The sequence below is a fragment of the Schistocerca cancellata genome, chromosome 2, assembly GCF_023864275.1.
Source record: "Schistocerca cancellata isolate TAMUIC-IGC-003103 chromosome 2, iqSchCanc2.1, whole genome shotgun sequence".
In the NCBI taxonomy this organism is placed as follows: Eukaryota; Metazoa; Arthropoda; class Insecta; order Orthoptera; family Acrididae; genus Schistocerca; species Schistocerca cancellata.
Genome location: NC_064627.1, coordinates 857,637,181 through 857,656,150, shown reverse-complemented (window position 1 = coordinate 857,656,150; position 18,970 = coordinate 857,637,181). Strand labels below are relative to the sequence as shown.

The following is an 18,970-nucleotide window of genomic DNA, read 5'->3' as shown; positions in this document are numbered from 1 at the left end:
AAAAATGTTAAATATTTCTTAATGAATATTGCTCAGCAACAAATTCCACTGATGAGACATCACATATCTATAATTCCATCTCCACTACACCTATGATATGCAGCAATACATGGTATTAAAGTGAAAGCATTAATGCTGTGGTGGTGTAGTAAATACAATTACAGATATAAACAAAATTGTTGTTAGTTAGAAATAGATACAAATAAATGCACTAACAATTGCAGATAGCTTGATAATGGCCATGGAGCTGAAATAAGCTTATTGCACAAAAAGTAACATCTTGATAAAAAGTCTGAATATAGAAGTGATCTGGCTTATTAAACATATAACGTCAGTACAAGACAATTTTTGTGATTATTGTCATCAGATTTCTGGAGTAAACTTGCCATTAAGCCCTGAAGATGCTGCAAAAGATGGTGAAAGATCTTGTGCATTACACTGCACAAGCGACCTACACCTTCTACGATTTGAGAACCATAAAACGGTACAGGAAAACTCGAAGCTATGCAAGGCCATTGAAGCATGGAATTGACTTGAACAAGTCTAAGGGTTCAATGTTAGTGAGAGAACTGTCTGAAGGAGACTGGAAGAAGCCATTCTTCAATCCAGAAAACCTATTACCTGCTCGACTACATTTTGCAAGAGAATGTTGTGGCTGGAGAGTACAACAACATAAAAAAAAATGATGTTCACCCATGGATCATGATTTGGCGTACAATCACCTCATGGTAGACGTAGGCAAGAGGAAACGTACAGTAGAACCCTGCTTTTACGTTCCTGGAATTAACGTTTTCCCGCCGTTCATGACATTTTTTATCTGTCCCATCAAATTTCCTATGCCCACAATGTTAATCTGCACCCGATTTTGCATCAACATATTTATAATTTTTCTGTGATTTATGCATTACGAAAAAATGTTTGTGGAGAAAAAATGATGCTCGCATGATGTTGACCGTCCAGTAGTGTTTACAAATATTATGTGGTTAACTTTCTTGACACCACGGCACTCTACTCAGTGGATTTGAACCAGTAAACGTGTAAAAGTTGGAACAATTCGTGCTTTATCTCCCGCCGCTGCAAAGCTCTACTTGGCACGGTGGCTGATGGGAGTAACTAGGTTCTTTCGAATGAAGATATTGTGGCCAATCACAATAATTTCCAAACTGTCTTTACTGTGCAAATGCAGTTTCACGATTGTTGTAATTATCGTGAGACCTTTGTCGAACCATATTTAGTGTGTTTTGGCGTATGGCCACTTTGAGCGCTAGTTGACACCATAATTCACTTTGTGATGCTCAAATGTTTTTAGTTTAAACACAGCGCAGGTACGTATTTTATTCATGCTGAGCAAAATGTGTTTTGAGAATTTGTTCTCGTTGTCAAGTGCAGTATTTACATATGTATTTTTTGTGATGTTACACAAACAAACAATGTGAGCAATAGTTTGCATGTTTGTGTGGTTTTCTACATAATTGATGTGGCACAGTGCCTGATAAACTCAAAAAGACGACTACTGTGCAAGAGACACAGAATAATACACATTCAAACACCGCACAAAATACTTATGAACATATTTGTACTTGACAATGAGAAAAATTTCCCTAAACACATCGTGCAGAGCATGAAAAAGTACATAACTGGTGCAGTATTTCATTACTTAAATAATGAATGACAGTTTCTGGCTTTCAAAAACATATGAAATTGAATCAAACGTTCCTACTACCCAGACAGTTATCAGTTCCAGTTTTTATTAGATAATAACCTTCATTAGATAATAAACAAGTCCCTGACAAGTCTTTCAGAGCCTGTTATGTACATATATCATACATAATGTGCAAGGGGGGTCTCCTATACGTAAGTTTTACAGCATAAAACATTATTTCCCGAATTTTACATTTTCCCGCGTTTTGCACCATTTTTTTGAAGTCCCTTGAAAAGTGTAAAAGTGGGGTTTGACTGTATTTCTCTTGCACGTTCTCATTCTGGAAGCCTCTTCAGGTTAATTCTCCGATGGTGTGGGCAGGAATAAGTATGACTGCTAGGACAGGTCTGTCTTCATGTGGCATGGGAGGCTTCCAGCAGACTAGTATGTGGAGGAAATCCTTTTCCATTTATTAGTGGTGATTTTACATTAATTCATGATGATACATGCCCACTTGTTGCAAGAATTGTGCAAGAGTTCTTGGACGAAGCGGAGATTCATGCTATGGCTTGGCCTGCTGAACGTCATGATTTGAATCCTACTGAACAGGCATGAGACCAGCTGGGGAAAGAGCCTATCAGCACTATTCAGAGGCATTGCAGGATTCATGGGAGGTCCTCCTGAAAAAATAGGAGATAATTAGTTGATTGATTGATTTGGGGGAGGGGAGCAAACAGCGAGGTTATCGGTCCCATGATCTAGGATGGCAGAAATCAAGGGAGGGACAACACAAACAGCACAGACCAGTCACAGGTAAGGGATAATGTGCAAACAAAGAAGAAAAAGGGATGTCAGGGCGGCAGGAAGAGGAAAGAACAGGAGGGTGGTGGGTCAAGGTAGGGAGAGCAGGGGCACTCCAGAAACATTATGCGCAGTGGGGCACCAACACCACCACTAATCTGTCCCAACACCCACACCATATCATTATCATGATACACGAAGGCCAACACTAGGGGAAGAAGACACAAGAAAAAAGGAAACAAAACTACACAACAGATTAGAAAAAATGTAGGGAAAAGGTGGGGTGAACCTGGCTGGTGTGAAGGCAAGGTCAAGGCACCCATAACCAATGCCTACACTACCTGAGGGATTCAAATTCCACAGAAACATTCAAGGACTTATGCCTGAGAGTAAAAACCACTTTTGCAAAGAAAACCGAGGTCACACATACCCACACGAGAATCATCCACTAAGATTCGAGACAAGGAAGGTGGGAGGGCACATTTACAGCAAAGGGCCAAAAGGTGGGGGCAGTCCAACAAGCTACGGATTACCATGAGCGGAACCCTGCAATTACAAAGAGGGGTGAGGGGGCACAATGAGGATTAGAAAACCACAGGTCAACACAGCATAGCCAATACAAAGACAGCAGAGGAGGCAGAGGATGGTAGAACGTGGTGGGAGGAACAAGAGAATCAATTGGAAGGGTCACTCTCACAGAGGTCATCATGTGGTGACCAGTGTAAGGAAGAGAGAGGTAGAGAGGGAAAGATCAATGGCAGAGGAACTGCCACATGCAACATTAACGTAAGTAGGGGAACCACCATTAAGAAGGTGAAGTTGTGGCTCCCAAGAAACTGGTCAATCAGAAGCTCCCAACTACATGAAGCACTGGCCCACAAAGGATGATGGGCATTAAAATCCCCAAGGAGAAGAAAGAGGGGGAGAAATTGCCAAGGGAGGGCAGTAAACATAGGTGGCCTGTCAAGAGGGAGATAGAAACTGCAGACCGTGATGGCAGTGTCCAAGTGGGCCTGAACGACAACCACTTCCAGTATGGTATGAAGTGGGATCCATATACTAACAACATCTGTACAGACCAACATGCAGCTTGGAATCCATGAAGGGTCAGTGAGTGAGCAGCAGTAGAATGAGCTTCTTGGAGAACCACACAAGCTGCCAAGAAAAAGATAATAAGCAGGTATTCAAACGGGAGACAAACGGGCTGGAGTCAATCACGCCACCTGATCACCATCCATCACAAAAAATGATAGGGTGACATTCATAAATAAGATATCACACTCAGGTTGCGAGGGGGCAGATAGCACCTCCGGGGAGACTGGGTGAGGGGTAGGGGTGGGAACCTTGTCCTGGGTCTTACATTATTTCTTCTTCTGCTTCTCCTCCTCCTCCCCTTTCTTGTGTTGACGAGGGCAGGCCACAAAGGGAGAGCAAGCTTCTGCAAGATCCGGAACCAAAAGAGTGAGGTGACCTTGGGGCGCACAGACTCTGTGTCCCATGGCAGAGTTGTGGTAGCATGCCTCCGGCCCAAGAGATGCCAGGGTGAGGTGTCCCCTGGAGCCAGGGGTGCTGAATAAGGTGGCACATCTTTGGTTACAGAGGGGGAGTGGCAGCCGGAGGTGAGAGCATGGGAACCACAGGGGAGGGGAAGAGGGAGGGGGTTGGAACTGTGGTAAGGAAGAGGGAGGAGAGGGGGACGGGACTGGAGTAAGGAAAAGGAAGGAGAGGGAAAGGACGTAACTGAGGCAAAAATAGAAGATATTGACACAGGGTGGAGTTGGTCATATTTCTGATGTGCCTCAGTGTAAGACAGACGACCCAGGGACTTATACTCCAGTAATTTCTTTTCTTTCTTATAGCTCACGTAATCTGGTGTGCCTGGAAAGTGAAAGTCGTGACAACTTACATACGCAGGTGGAGGAACACAGGGGCTTCCCTCGTGGAATGGGTGTCCACAGTCACCACAGAGAGGGTCTGATGTACATCAGGAAGACATGTGCCCGAAATGCAAGCACCGAAAGCACCTCATGGGTAGCGGGACATATGGCTTCATGTCACCGATAACATGTAACCTTGACATTCTCTGACAGGGTACCTCCCTCAAAAGCCAGAATAAAGGTGCCGGCATCTGTGTGGTTGTCCTTGCGACTTTTCTCCGCACGTCAAACAAAATGAACCCCTATTGTTCCAGATTAGCTCCGAGTTCCTCATCAGTTTGAAGGATGAGGACCAGACGAAAAATGACTCCCTGGACCATATTCCGAAACTGGTGAGGCGTAATGGACACCAGGACATTACCAAGATGATCACAAGCACAAAGAGCTGTGGACTGGGTGGCAGAAGCAGCTTTGATCAACAGGGAACCTGAGCACATCTTACTGAGAGACTCCCACTTTGCCAAACTTTTCTTCAATATTTTCCACAAAAAACAGCAGCTTTGTCGCAGTGAATGGTCCCCATCTGTCCTAGTAGAGACCAGACAGCAGGAAAGTGTTTCACTCCAAGTAGTGAGCCTGGTCCTCCTCCCAGGGTGTAGCCAAGCAGTATTCAATGATTCATTACCACTCGAAAAGACGGTCGTAGGAAAACAGCCAGATTTTTGGAGCTTGAAACGATTCAAGCACAAAGCATCTGCCCTGCCACTCCCATCAGGGGCTCTCATCATGGGCAGCACCCAGCCACAGCAATGGCCATATGGCACAGCGGCCACTGCTGCGAGTTCTGATGCTCCTGAATGACAAGCAACCACTGCTAGGCACACATGGGGATGCAACTGCTAAGGTATCAGAAGTGTGATCCCTGTGTTGTCAGGAGGCTCACTCAGCCAGATGCATACATAATAGCCCCACCACACAGACTGGCTATGCGTGCTGTTGACCTAGCGGGTGGCGGGGGGCTATGGCAGGGAAGGAAGAGGGGAAGGATGGGAAAGAAGAATCCACACCATAGACGCTAAAGAGGGAGTTGTTCCCCGAATGGCTCACACTACAGACAGAAAATGTAGAAGTAGAGGTAGGCGACCAAAAGTGCCGAAAAGGACGAAATAGAAAAGCCAAGCGAAACAAAACCACAAGAAATACAGGAAACCATGGGGATAGCTAGGACGTCATAAGTAAGAACGCCGAGAGAGTGGGACAAGAGGGCAGTAAGGAAAGAGTGAGGATGAGGAGAGAGAGACACGGGGAAGGTAATGCAGCTCAGGAAGGAAGTGTGGGCTGCGATAGTTCAGGGCGCAAAATCATTTTCAGGATGCGAAGAAAGATCTGTGAAGCATAGAAAACCAAAACAGAGCTGTATGACTCATGACCTTCCTCAAGTTTGTCTGGAGTGTGAATCCACTCATGTTACTTCCACATCTCTGGCTTAATTTTCTTTATTGCTGTCTCTTTTTGTTATATTGTTATACATCTAAATGGACCATATTACAATTTTTTATCATAAAATAGTAATTAGTATCATAAAAGTGCCTCATGTTTAAAATAAAAATATTTTAAGAAACTGAAGTGTTGGGTTTTTTTGTACTGGTCAGTGTATAATGTGGATTCTACTGCCGCTCCTTACATGCACATGAATGTAAATGTGTTTGTATTTTATGTCTGCATTCTGCACAAACTTATCAGGACTACTGACTTTATCAAATTACATATATTTAATTTGGATATACACTGCCTACTACTCACTTGTATTACATCAGCAGTCTCCCTATAACAGGCAAACCGAAGGTCCCCAGGCAGTACAACAACACCATCACCAGAGTCCTCTCCCTCATAAACTATGCCACAGCCAAAGAACAGCACAGCTAGTGGTGACACCATCGTAGTATCGTGCAAATAGACAGCTGTGCTCCGCAGTTTTTGGTGGTAGACCAGCAAAGGAGATGGGAATTCGGGGCACTGCTCATTCACCGACTTTGGATGCAGTTTAACTCTGCCATCTTCAGGTGTGTCCAATGTTACAGAGTACTTCATTGCTTTCCGTGCCTTCCGCACTTTCCTATGAAAATAAAAGTAGAGCCTGGTATGAGTTTACACAAATGAAGGCCAAGAGGTCACGGCTATTAAATGTGTATCTGTTCATAATTATAACAAGTGTTCATGAGATCAGAATGTGTATAAGGAACATGTGAACTGCAGATACTCTGGAACTTGCCTACATCTGACTTAATGAAAAATCTATCGTGTGGTTCTTACCAGTGATACAGGACAGTATCAGTTTCGCAATGAAACATTTACACCACAGGCATTTGAAAAACAGAGGGCATTGCGCACATGTGCCATTCCTTTTACAAACATTAAAGATAAATTACAACTGATGATAATAAGTACAAGGACAGAATTTAAGCTTTCTCCCTCTATCAAATTTGGATTTTACATCAGAAACAGGAGCTACTGAACAGATTACATAGTCTTGCATGGTACGGAGTGATGAGAGTGATGTGATGTCATCAGCTGCTGGATGCTGTTCCTGTTATTTTGAGTGTGATATTTTGAATGTATTTTTCAAATAGTTTCTGTTTGATATTTTTACCAAGGGTATTGAGGTAACCAGTTTTACTACAATTTGCATCTTCTGTGAGTTAAAAGCTATGTGGAGAGGGGGGGGGGGGGGGGTGCTTCCGAGATTTTATTTATAGATTTTTTGCATTAGTGTTTTGCTTGTATGTAGCTAGGATGGCTAGTGCTCACATAGTTTATATTTTTCATTCTGTAACTAAGATGGCTTCAAACTCAGCCACTGTTTAAATCTACACTAATAATAAATCCGTAAAACTGTCATGTTCATCCATTTGTCTCTTTGAACACACTTCTCTTTTCATTTTTTTTTTATTTTTTTATTTTATTTTTTTTTATTTATACGTCAAGTTCCATAGGACCAAACTGAGGAGCAAATCTCCAAGGTCATGGAATGTGTCAAAACTACAACAAGAAATTTCACGGGGTTTTCGCATGTAACTTGAGCATAACTTGGCTTTAGTTCACCAAAATCTGATCATGGAAAAAAGTATTGTGGTTTAAAGTTTTTCCTAAAACCTTTTTGTCTGTCTGAACATGCTAATCTACAGAACTACTAGATGAACTTTCATAGGGTTTTTTAAAGTAACTTGAACATATCTTGGGTATAAGCTTTATTTCATAAAATGGGATAGTTGTAAAAAGAGATATCTTAGTTGAAAGTTTTGTCCATACTAATATTGTAAATATAAAAGGAACTCTGTCTGTTACATGTTAATGACTAGCTCCTGAACTGATTTCGAAGGACATTAGTGTGGAGATAGCTTGCAGCATGAGGAAGAGCATAGGCTACTTTAGAAAGTTTGTAGTACAAGATACTTACTGAAATGAAGATACGCAAATTATGAAAAAATATTTACTCATTGAAAAACCTATTTACTCTTTGACTTTTGATATTTATAACATTTGTGAAAATGCTTTTATTTGTTGATATGTGATATGGTTCAAAGTAATGAATACAATGCTTGTACAATCTTCAGTGTGTTCAATCCATACTTCCACACTATTTACTGCATAATGTATACATTGTATAACGTGTAAGTTAAATAATATTTGGCTATTTCAATAGCACAATGCATATAGCACACTGCTGTCCATACCCCTCTGTACACACTGATTGATAGTGACTCTTCACATGCTGACATTGTGGATTGGGTCAACATGGGAGGGAGAAGAGTGGGGCACACATCATAAGCCATGCTTATCTGAACAGTCAGACACTTGAGGGCAGCTAATGTTATTGCACCTACAGCAGCTTACTCACCCACTGTCACTCATCATAAAAAAAAAAAACTAGTGATATGCATGCACAGCCATGCATAACAGCTAGTTTTGAATAAAAGTCATCAGCAGTGGCAGTTAAAGCCTTCCTGCATAAGAAGTCACCCTTGCTCTACCAATGACCTTATCAAAGAGGGCGAAGGAACAGACAGAGGTTCATGGTGCTCTCTTGTCCTTGGGGTGGGAGAATCGGGTATGATCAATGGCATGATGGTGCAGAATGCAATGTACTGCATTACAGACACACAATGTGTATCCCAAGGACATGTAGCCAGTAACTGAAAAATTGTCATGATGATCTCTCCATTGGCAAAGAGATTCCAGATTAGTCCCTCATTCAGGTCTCCAGAAGGGGACTGCCAAGGGGAAGGTGACTGAGAAAAAGATGGAATAACCAACTGTGGGATAACATTCTATGAGTCACAGCATGGAATGTCAGAAGTTTGAATGACACAGTAGAAAAGCTAGAGAATTTGGAAAGAGAAATGCACATGCTCAATCTAGATGTAGTAGGCAATCACTAAAGTGACATGGAAAGAAAATAAGGATTTCTGGTCAGACGAATATAGGTAATAACAGCAACAGAAAATGGCATAACAGGAGTATTCGTCATAAGTAGGAAAGTAGGGCAGACAGTAAGCTAATGCAAATAGATCAATGATAGGGATCTTCTCATCAGATTCGACAGCAAACCAACACTGACAATGATGGTTCAGGTATACATGCGGACACGGCAAGCACAAGATGAAGAGATAAAGAAAGTATGTGAGGATATTGAATAGGTGATTCCGTATGTAAAGGGAGATGAAAATCTAATAATCGAGGGGGATCAGAAAGTGATTGTAGGGGAAGGAACAGAAGAAAGGGTTATGGGAGAATATGGGCTAAGCTGTAGGAATGAGAGAGGAGGAAGACTAATTGAGTTCTGCAATAAATTTCAGCTAGTAATAACAAATGCTTTTATCAAGAATCACAAGAGGATGTGGTACACTTGGAGAAAGCCGGGAGATACAGGAAGATGCCAGTTACATTACATCATACTCAGGAAGAGATTTCAAAACCAACACTGGATAGTAAGACATAGCCAGGAGCAGATATAGACTCACATCACAATTTAGTAATGATGAAGAGTAGACTGAGGTTTAACAGAATTGTACAGAAGAATTAGTGTGGAAGGAAGTGGAATACTGAAGTACTGAGGAATGGTGCGACATATTTGAAGTTTGATAAGGATGGGGATACTGTGATAAAGAGCATCATAGTAGGCAGTTCAGTTGAAGAGATGTGGGAATCTCTAAAAAGGGCAATTACAGATGTTGGGCATACATACAAGGAAGATAACTCTGAAGAAACCTTGGGTAACAGAGGAAATATTTCAACCGATTGATGAAAGGAGGAAGTTGAAAACTGTTCAGGGAAAGACAGGAATACAGCAATATAAATCACTTAGGAATGAAAGAAATAGGAAGTGCAGGACAGCCAAGGTGAAATGGCTGCAGGAAAAAGTGATGAAACCAAAAAAGATATGACCATCAGAAAGACTGACTCAGCCTATAGAATAGTGAATCCAACCTCTGGTGAAATTAAAAGCAAGAGTGGTAACATTAAGAGTGCAATAGGAATTCCACTGTTAAATGCAGGAGAAAGAGTGGACAAGTGGAAAGCGTATACTAAAGGGTTCTATGAGGGGAAGGACTCGTCTGATGACTTGGCAAAGGATGGTGTCGATAAGGAGGACACAGGGAACCCAGTATTAGAGTAAGAATTTAAAAGATCTCTGAAAGACTTGAGATCCAATAATCAGAAGGGATAGACCGCACTCCACCGGGATTTCTAATATCATTGGGTGAAATGGCAAGCAAATGGCTATTCAAGCTGGTCTGTGGAATCTATGATACTGGCAACTGAGGGATAATGTATCACTTTGGAGAAAGTCTCTCTAACTGAAGAAGTATCATCATGACTCTGAGCAAGCATCTTGTTATTTTAGAAAGTAGGTGTTTGTTTTGGATTGTACATTGTGCAGGAAATTTTCTGTTTCTTTTGCCTGTCATGAGAGCGAAAGTGGACACAGCGTATTTGCAATGCATGTGCAATGGGCACTGGGTTCCTGTACATGAAGACACCTGCTGGTGAGGTCTGTTATTTCAATAAAATGCAGTCCCACTTCGTATATTCGCTGTGGGTCATTGTAATGGATCTGGGAGATTTTTTTTTTTTTTTACTGTATTTATCGATACCAAATTGTGGATGTTTTCTTATATTTTTTGTCAGAATATTTTTTATTGTAATTTGCCTTAGTATATGTTAATTTACTTATATTTTTGAGAGTGAAAGCATATTGATTACTTTTAGTAAATGTGTCGAAGAATAGCAAAGAGACTGATTACAAGTGGAAGCTTGTGTGTTGTGTAAAATATCTTTGACGCTGGAGTCGTCTTTGACTGTAGTCAGTCGGCAGTTAACTCTTGATGTGTGTTGACGGTAGAACAATGTGAAGGTCGCCGTCGTAAATAATTTTGAATTATGTTACTGGTTTTTTTTTGTATAAACTATAAAAAGAAACTACATTTGAAGAATTGGTATTTGAAACACCAAAATGAGGGAACACGTTGAACCACGTCAATTCTGCAACCGACAAAGATGCATTGTGGAATCATACTTAGACAACTGAAGCCAAGACTAATATCGCCGTGTAAACGTCTAACGGAAAAGGTACTGTCACGAAATATGGCAAATTTAAGTAAATAAAAAATAGTGAGCATATTTTCAACTTGTGTCGTAGCCGGGAAAACATATTTCAACTGGGGGCTGTAGCCGGGATGCCATATTTCAACTGTGTCTCAGCCGGGATGCCATATTTCATCACAGAACCTCAACTTGCATGACAGTGGTAATGGCGTCATTTGTTGTAATGGCGTCATTTGTCAAGAGAGATTCAAGAAAGCATAAAATGCGAAAATGACACAACTAATATGTATTGTAAACTTTTAAGTCATATGCTGTACTAAAATCTAACATGGAATTATATAACGGAGGTGCAATACACGCGCGATAAACAAGCAGCAGCATGTGAATTTATCACGCAGTGACTGGTGTTTGAGATTTCCTGCTGGCATCTTCAAGAAAGGAGTCTGGAGTGCCTTAAGACCATAGCAACACAGTACTGTCAAACAGTTAAATTAAGTAACAGTGACCTCAAATACATTTGTGCAGTCCACCTTTATATGAAGCTCAAACAATTAGGGTGTTGCATTCCACAATGTACCATCAGACTTTCGGAAAAATGTCATCTGCACAATAATGAAGACAGCAAGGGCAAATAGGTATGAAAATTAACACACAATCAGCTTAACATCTCATGCATCCAAGTCGCTGACAAGAATAACAAAGAAAATGTGGGAAAGAAAACTGAGTATATTATAGATGATGATCAGGGAAAGTCACCAGAGAGGAAATTTTGGTTTCACACTTGATAATGAAAGCAAGACTGAAAAAAATCTAGATGCACTCTTACGACTTGTTGATCTAGAAAAAGCTTTCAACAAATGTGAAGTGGTGCAAGATGTTTGAAATTCTGAGAAAATAGCTACAGGGAAAGGTGGGCTAAATATGATATGTACAAGAACCAGAGGCAAAGAAAAAAGTGCTTGGATTAAAAAGGGTGTAAGATAGGGATGCAGTCTTTTGCCCCCACTGCTCAATCTACAGATTAAAGAAGCAACAATGAAAATAAAAGAAAGGTGGGATTAAAACTCTGGGTGAAAGGATATCAATGATAAGATTCACTGATGATATTGCTATCCTCAGTGAAAGTGAAGAAGAATTACAGGATTGGCTGAATGGAGTGAACAGTCTAATTGAGTGCAGAGTATGGATTGAGAGAGAGTAAACTGGTAAAAGATAAAAGAAATGAGAAGTAGCAGAAATGTGGTCACAAAGTAGATTAAGTTAAGGAATTCTGCTACACTGGAAACAAAATAACACGATGGATGAAGTGTGAGGACATGAAAGGCAGACTAGCACAGGCAAAGAGGATAATCCAGTCCAAGAGAAGCCTACAGATATCAAACACTGGTCTTAACCACTTAACCTATGATTTAACTTCCAATGGGCTGGGTCTGAAATGTAAATATAATTTCCCGGCCTTCAAGCCATTCCACGATTCAGTAAATCAGTCTGATGTTGTACCAACTTATGAAATGCAAGATCCAACTGGTTTTATTTTGTGAAATATCTGATAAGTAATTGCAACCTCATTTCATAGTCATGTTAGAAATACGGCAAAAGATTTATTAACAATCAATACAATACAGTATTCGGCAATAGCATTTATTTCCAATTCCTGAATACATTCACAATTCACATAATTAGCACTTTTACAAAAAGCAACAACACAAATCAATAATCTGTAATATCTATCTGAACTTTGCATCCGTTGCACTTCCATGTTGTTTCACTATCATCATCATCATCATCATCATCATCATCATCATCTAAGACTGATTATGCCTTTCAGTGTTCAGTCTGGAGCATAGTACCCCTTATAGAATTCCTCCATGATCCCCTATTCAGTGCTAACATTGGTGCCTCTTCTGATGTTAAGCTATTACTTCAAAATCATTCTTAACCAAATCCAGGTACCGTCTCCTTGGTCTACCCCGACTCCTCATACCCTCTACTACTGAACCAGAGTCTCTTGGATAACCTTGCTTCTCCCATGCATGTAACATGACCCCACCATCTAAGCCTGTTCACCCTGACTGCTACATCTATAGAGTTCATTCCCAGTTTTTCTTTGATTTCCTCATTGTGGACACACTCCTGCCATTGTTCCCATCTACTAGCACCTGCAATCACCCTAGCTATCAACCTTATTGATAAGGTAACCTGAATTCACCCAGCTTTCGCTCCCACACAACGTTGATCGAAAGATTGAACGGTGCACAGATAACTTAGTCTTGGTACTGACTTCCTTCTTGCAGAAGAGAGTAGATTGTAGCTGAGCACTCACTGCATTAGCTTTGCTACACCTCGCTTCCAGTTCTTTCACTATGATGCCATCCTGTGAGAATATGCATCCTAAGTACTTGAAACCGTCCACCTGTTCTCACTTTGTTCCTCCTATTTGGCACTCAATCCGTTTATATCTCTTTCCCACTGACATTACTTTCATTTTGGAGATGCTAATCTTCATACCATAGTCCTTACATTTCTGATCTAGCACTGAAATATTACTTTGCAAACTTTCAATGAATCTGCCATCACAACTAAGTCATCTGTTATGCGAGACTGCTTATTTTGTGTTCACATATCTTGATCTCACCCAGCCAGTCTATTGTTTTCAACATATGACCCATAAATAACAGGAACAACAGTGGAGACAGGTTGCAGCCTTGTCTTACCCCTGAAACTACTCTGAACCATGAACTCAATTTACCGTCAACTCTAACTGCTGCCTGACTATCCATGTAAAGACCTTTAATTGCTTGCAAAAGTTTGCCACCTATTCCATAATCTTGTAGAACAGACAATAACTTCCTCCTAGGAACCCGGTCATATGCCTTTTCTAGATCTATAAAGCATAGATACAATTCCCTGTTCCACTCATAACACTTCTCCATTATTTGCTGTAAGCTAAAGATCTGGTCCTGACAACCTCTATGAGGCCTAAACCCACACTGATTTTCATCCAATTTGTCCTCAACTAATACTCGCACTTTCCTTTCAACAATACCTGAGTAGATTTTACCCACAGCGCTGATTAAAGAGATACCTCTGTAGCTGTTACAATCTTTTCTGTTACCATGTTTAAAGATTGGTGTGATTACTGCTTTCGTCCAGTCTGATGGAACCTGTCCCAACTCCCACGCCATTTCAGTTATCCTGTGTAGCCATTTAAGACCTGACATTCCACTGTATTTGATGAGTTCCGACTTAATTTCATCCACCCCAGCTGCTTTATTGCACTGCAATCTATTGACCATTTTCTCCACTTCCTCAAATGTGATCCTATTTCCACCCACATTGAGCAACTCTTCAAAATATTCCCTCCATCTGCCCAAGGCATCAGCAGGATTCACCAGCAGTTTTCCTGACCTGTCCAAAATACTTGTCTTTCCTTCTTACCTCCCTTTTGAAGACTGCTAATTACACTCCAGAATGGTTTTCCAGCAGCTTGATCCAAAGTCTCCAACCTGTTTCCAAAGTCTTCCCAAGCTTTCTTCTTGGATGCTACAATTATCTGTTTCGCTTTGTTTCTTTCTTCAACATAACTTTCTCTGTCTACCTGAGTTCTAGTATGTAGCTCTTTTTGATACGCCTTCTTTTTCCTTTTACAGGCTGCCTTGACTGTGTCATTCCACCAAGCTGTTTGTTTCCTCCTACCTTTACACACTATTGTTCCAAGACATTCTTTAGCCACTTCCAGTACTGTGTCCCTGTACCTTGTCCATTCCTTTTCCAATGACTGTAATTGACTACATTCAACTAACTGGTACCTTTCTGAGATCGCTGTTATGTACTTGTGCCTGATTTCCTTATCCTGAAGTTTCTCCACTCTTATCCTCCTACATATGGACCTGACCTCCTGCACTTTCGGCCTCACAATATCAATTTCACCGCAAATTAAATAGTGATCAGTGTCATCAAAGAATCCCCTGAATACATGTGTGTCCCTCACAGCCTTGCTGAATACCTGATCTGTTATTATATAGTCAATGACAGATCTGGTTCCCCTGCCTTCCCAAGTATACCAGTGAATGTTCTTATGTTTAAAAAAGGAGTTTGTAATTACTAACCCCATACTGGCACAAAAATCCAAGAGTTGTTTCCCGTTCCTGTTGGCCTCCATATCCTCTCCAAATTTACACATAACCTTTTCAAACCCTTCTGTTCGATTTGCAATCCTGGCATTTAAATCACCCATGAGCAGAACACTGTCCTTGTCCTTTACTCTAACAACTACATCACTGAGTGTGTCATAAAAACTATCCATCTTATCTTGACCTGTCCCTTCACAATGCGAATATACTGACACAATCCTAATTTTCTTGCTAGACACTGTCAAATCCATCCACATCAGTCGTTCGTTTACATACCTTATTGCAACTACGCTGGGTTCCATTTCGTTCCTGATGTAAGGCCCTACACCCCATTGTGCTATTCCTGCTTTGACTCCTGACAGGTAGACCTTGTATTCTCCCACTTCCTCTTCTGTCTCACCCCTTACCCGAATGTCACTAACAGCTAAAACGTCCAACCCCATCTTACTTGCAGCCTCTGCCAGCTCTACCTTCTTCCCAGAGTAGCCCCCATTGATATTAATAGCTCCCCATCTCCTTACCATTCGTTTGCCGAGTCGTATCTTAGGAGTCCCTGGTCTGTCAATTAGAGGTGGGACTCCGTCACCTCCAAAGGTCCGAGGCATTTTGCTCTGATTGTTGCCAGCATCATATTTAAAGTACCAGGGAAGCAGGTTGCTACCCTTACTTGCCCCGGGTCCCATTGAGTTTTACCCCTAATGGTTGAGGGACTAACCGGTGGATTTGGTAGTCTTTGCCGTCTGAGCACAAAGGTGACCACGACTCAGAATATGTCCGAGATGCCCAGCCTTATTCCAAAGTAACTAGTATCCCAACTGTCAGGACCACTTACTTGGCCACTCATACATTGCCCGTGGTTCATGAACTAGGACATGACAACAGGAATCCACACCATGAACCATGTTTCACTACACTTTTTTATTTTTTGTGCAAATTTTACAGTGTTGATGGCCTTTATTTTGATGGTGCAGAGTCAATACGCTTAGGAAAATGATCCCAATGTTTCACGTGTATTTCCTCTGGTAAATCTCTGTATGATACTCATTCTTTATAATCCAGTTTGGTACATTCTTCAGTAATAATTCGGCTATTGCAATCCTATAATCAGTGTAATTCTGTTTTTTCCCATTATTTATTTATTTGCACAAAATGTATGAATTCAAAAGTCCAACATTGAACAGATAAAAGAAATTTTTTTGATAGCCTTTCATGTATTTTCTCTCGATTGGGCAGTATGCTAGTATTTGGTCTTGCCTATCATCTCCAACCATTCCCTTGTTCTACTCAATAGCACGATGTTTTCTAAGTGTGAGTAGATCCTTGTCTATTCATTTCTACCATTTCATGTTTTGTCATCATAATATGAACATCTCACTTCTCTTTCAATTTTACTGTGAGTATTCAATTGCACCTCCTCATTCTGTGTTCCCCCTCTTTAATTTTACCTTACAGAAATCTTTTGGCATATCCTTTCTATTCACACACGCTGTGTCAAGTTTTAGAATTATGCAATAGTGCCATAATTTGGTTTTTGAGAAGAGTACCAATTATTTAGGTGGTAAGTCTGCCCTCTGAGTAACACCGGCTGTGATAGCTCTTTGACAACACTTTCGGAGGCACTATCATCACACTTTATCTTATCACAGCCTTTATATTTTGAAGTCACATAACCTGAATCAGACTCTCATAATTTTTAAGATTTTAATACCGTATCAGGCCCTTTTTGATGGACTGAACTGTTTGTAAAACATGCGTCATTTCATGAATGATTGATCAATAGTAATGTCATGTTTCATTGTACACATTTCTCTAAAACTTTTATTCAAATACCTGGTCTTATTTTGCTCAATTCAGTTGCACTCTTAGTTTTTTTTAAATTTTTTAAATCTGTAAATGCGAAATATCTTTTAACTTCATTATAACTCTTCATATACTATTTGGACTGGTTCATATTTGTTGTGTGTATCTTGGGTACAATATTCCCCAGGAACATGTTGGCAAATAGTATCTTAAATATATCTAGTTTTCTTTTATTTACTCCTACCTGATGTAAGGTTGCCTCTTTTATGCTAAGAGCCATTGTACAGTTCCAGATTTTTGGACTACTTCACATCTCAGCAGAATTGGCAAAAAAAAGGAACACATGAAAACTGGCAAGAAGAAGGGACATGACGATACGGCATGTGTCAACACATCACAGAATAAACTTCAAGATACTAGAGGAGGCTGAAGAGGGTAAGAACCATAGATAAGATATTGGTAGTTCATAGTGTGGCTTTTTTGTCTGTGAGCTTTCCTGGTACTTCATTGGCATTGCTTAAAGATACTGCAAAATTTGACCATGAGTGAGAAATGTATGAAGTGTCACAGGTTAATGAGTTACTGGATCAGGGTGTATACGTGGACAAGGAAAAAAAATTCCCGGATTTCCCGGTTAAAAATACACTTTCTCCCGGATGAAAACACACTTTTTCCGTGCTATTAAGTGACAGGCTTTTTTTCTTTTTCTTTTTTTTTTGCATCAATAAGTACGCTGTATATTTTCGTATCACGAAAGTATACATTCGAATCCCACCAAACACCGCATGTTACTTTCCGAACCATGTAATCGAGATTACGATACGCTTTTGTAAGCGAGTCATTGCTCATGCCACGTGATCCCGCCAGCCGATGACAGCGGATATTCAGAGCGTAGGACACGTGATGTAGTCCGCTAATAGCAACATCACTGTTAAGTAGCGCGGATACACAAACAGGAAAAGTTAATGTTTTAAATTAATATACATAGTGTTGCTACAAGAAAAGCAAAGCTTTCACGTACAACATTGGTCTCTAAGGTTAATAAGCTGCAACAGAAGCTAAGCTTTCACATATAATGTTGATTTTTCTTGCCCGTGTTACACTTTAAGATACATCACACAAATGTGCCAGTAAAATTTTTAGCCGAGTCCAGTGACTTGTTCTCAAAGTTTTCCACAAATAAATTAGCTACCGCAGAGGAGCGAGAGCTTCCCGTAGCACTACATCAATTTGCTCATAATAACGACACGATTGTCTGATCTGGGCTCTAAATACTTCTAATCGCTCGTCATCAAACGCTCTGTGATTTAAGGAATTCATCGCACATTCTCACACATAGTTCCACTTGCGAAAGAGGAAATTTGCTTTGAAAGTAACGTTTTTCAAACAGCCATTCGCAATATTTTCCCGCGACCTGTTAGAAATAGGTTCGTTTCAGCAGTCGTCAGAGAGCACCAGGTAAGAGGCGCCACCGCGCTTTGGCAGCTACGATGACGCAGGAAGCCCGTATGTTCGTATGTGTAAAACATTAAAAGATCTTACGTTATGTCATAAAAGAAAAGAGGCCGAAATATCGTTGTCTAGTGCTGCGTAAGTTGTTAATACAAATACTACCCATGACTCGTGTGGTGTCTCAAATCTGATTACGTTTATTTTGTCGCTGTCTGCTAGATAAAACAAAATAGGTCTTTCTAACACTGCAGAAATTGTAACACATACCAAATAAACGAGACTGTTTTTGCACAAATGGTCATTTTTATAACACGACAGAATATAATTCACGAAGACCAACATAAAATGACTATTAGGCCTACTACAAGCAAATAGTTTAATGTTAGAAAATAGTTTCACATTTCATTCATACGCCCCAGTTTCTCGAGCATGAGATCGAAAAGTAGTAGTACGAGATTTTTACTTAAATTTGGAATCGTCATATTCTTCCCTAATTGGTGTGATGTCCCCGTTCCTCGTTCTAACAAACAATCTTGTCATGACTAACTCTGGAACTATTCCTGCCTTTGTCAAAATTTAGTCGCTGGTTAACTTCACTAACCCTGCCAGAATCACCGGTTTAGTTATCCCTGATTATTCTCCGGTTAGGCGTTGTTATG

General features: G+C 40.5%; 1 protein-coding gene across 1 annotated transcript in view; it reads right to left on the bottom strand.

The window, feature by feature from the left end:
* Positions 1–18,970, bottom strand: part of LOC126162792 (ATP-dependent DNA/RNA helicase DHX36-like) — a 254,109-nt gene that overhangs the window by 23,969 nt on the left and 211,170 nt on the right. Inside the window, exon 17 of the mRNA XM_049919511.1 lies at positions 6,124–6,436. Coding sequence (XP_049775468.1) covers positions 6,124–6,436 — 313 coding nt within the window. The remainder of the gene's footprint in view (positions 1–6,123; positions 6,437–18,970) is intronic.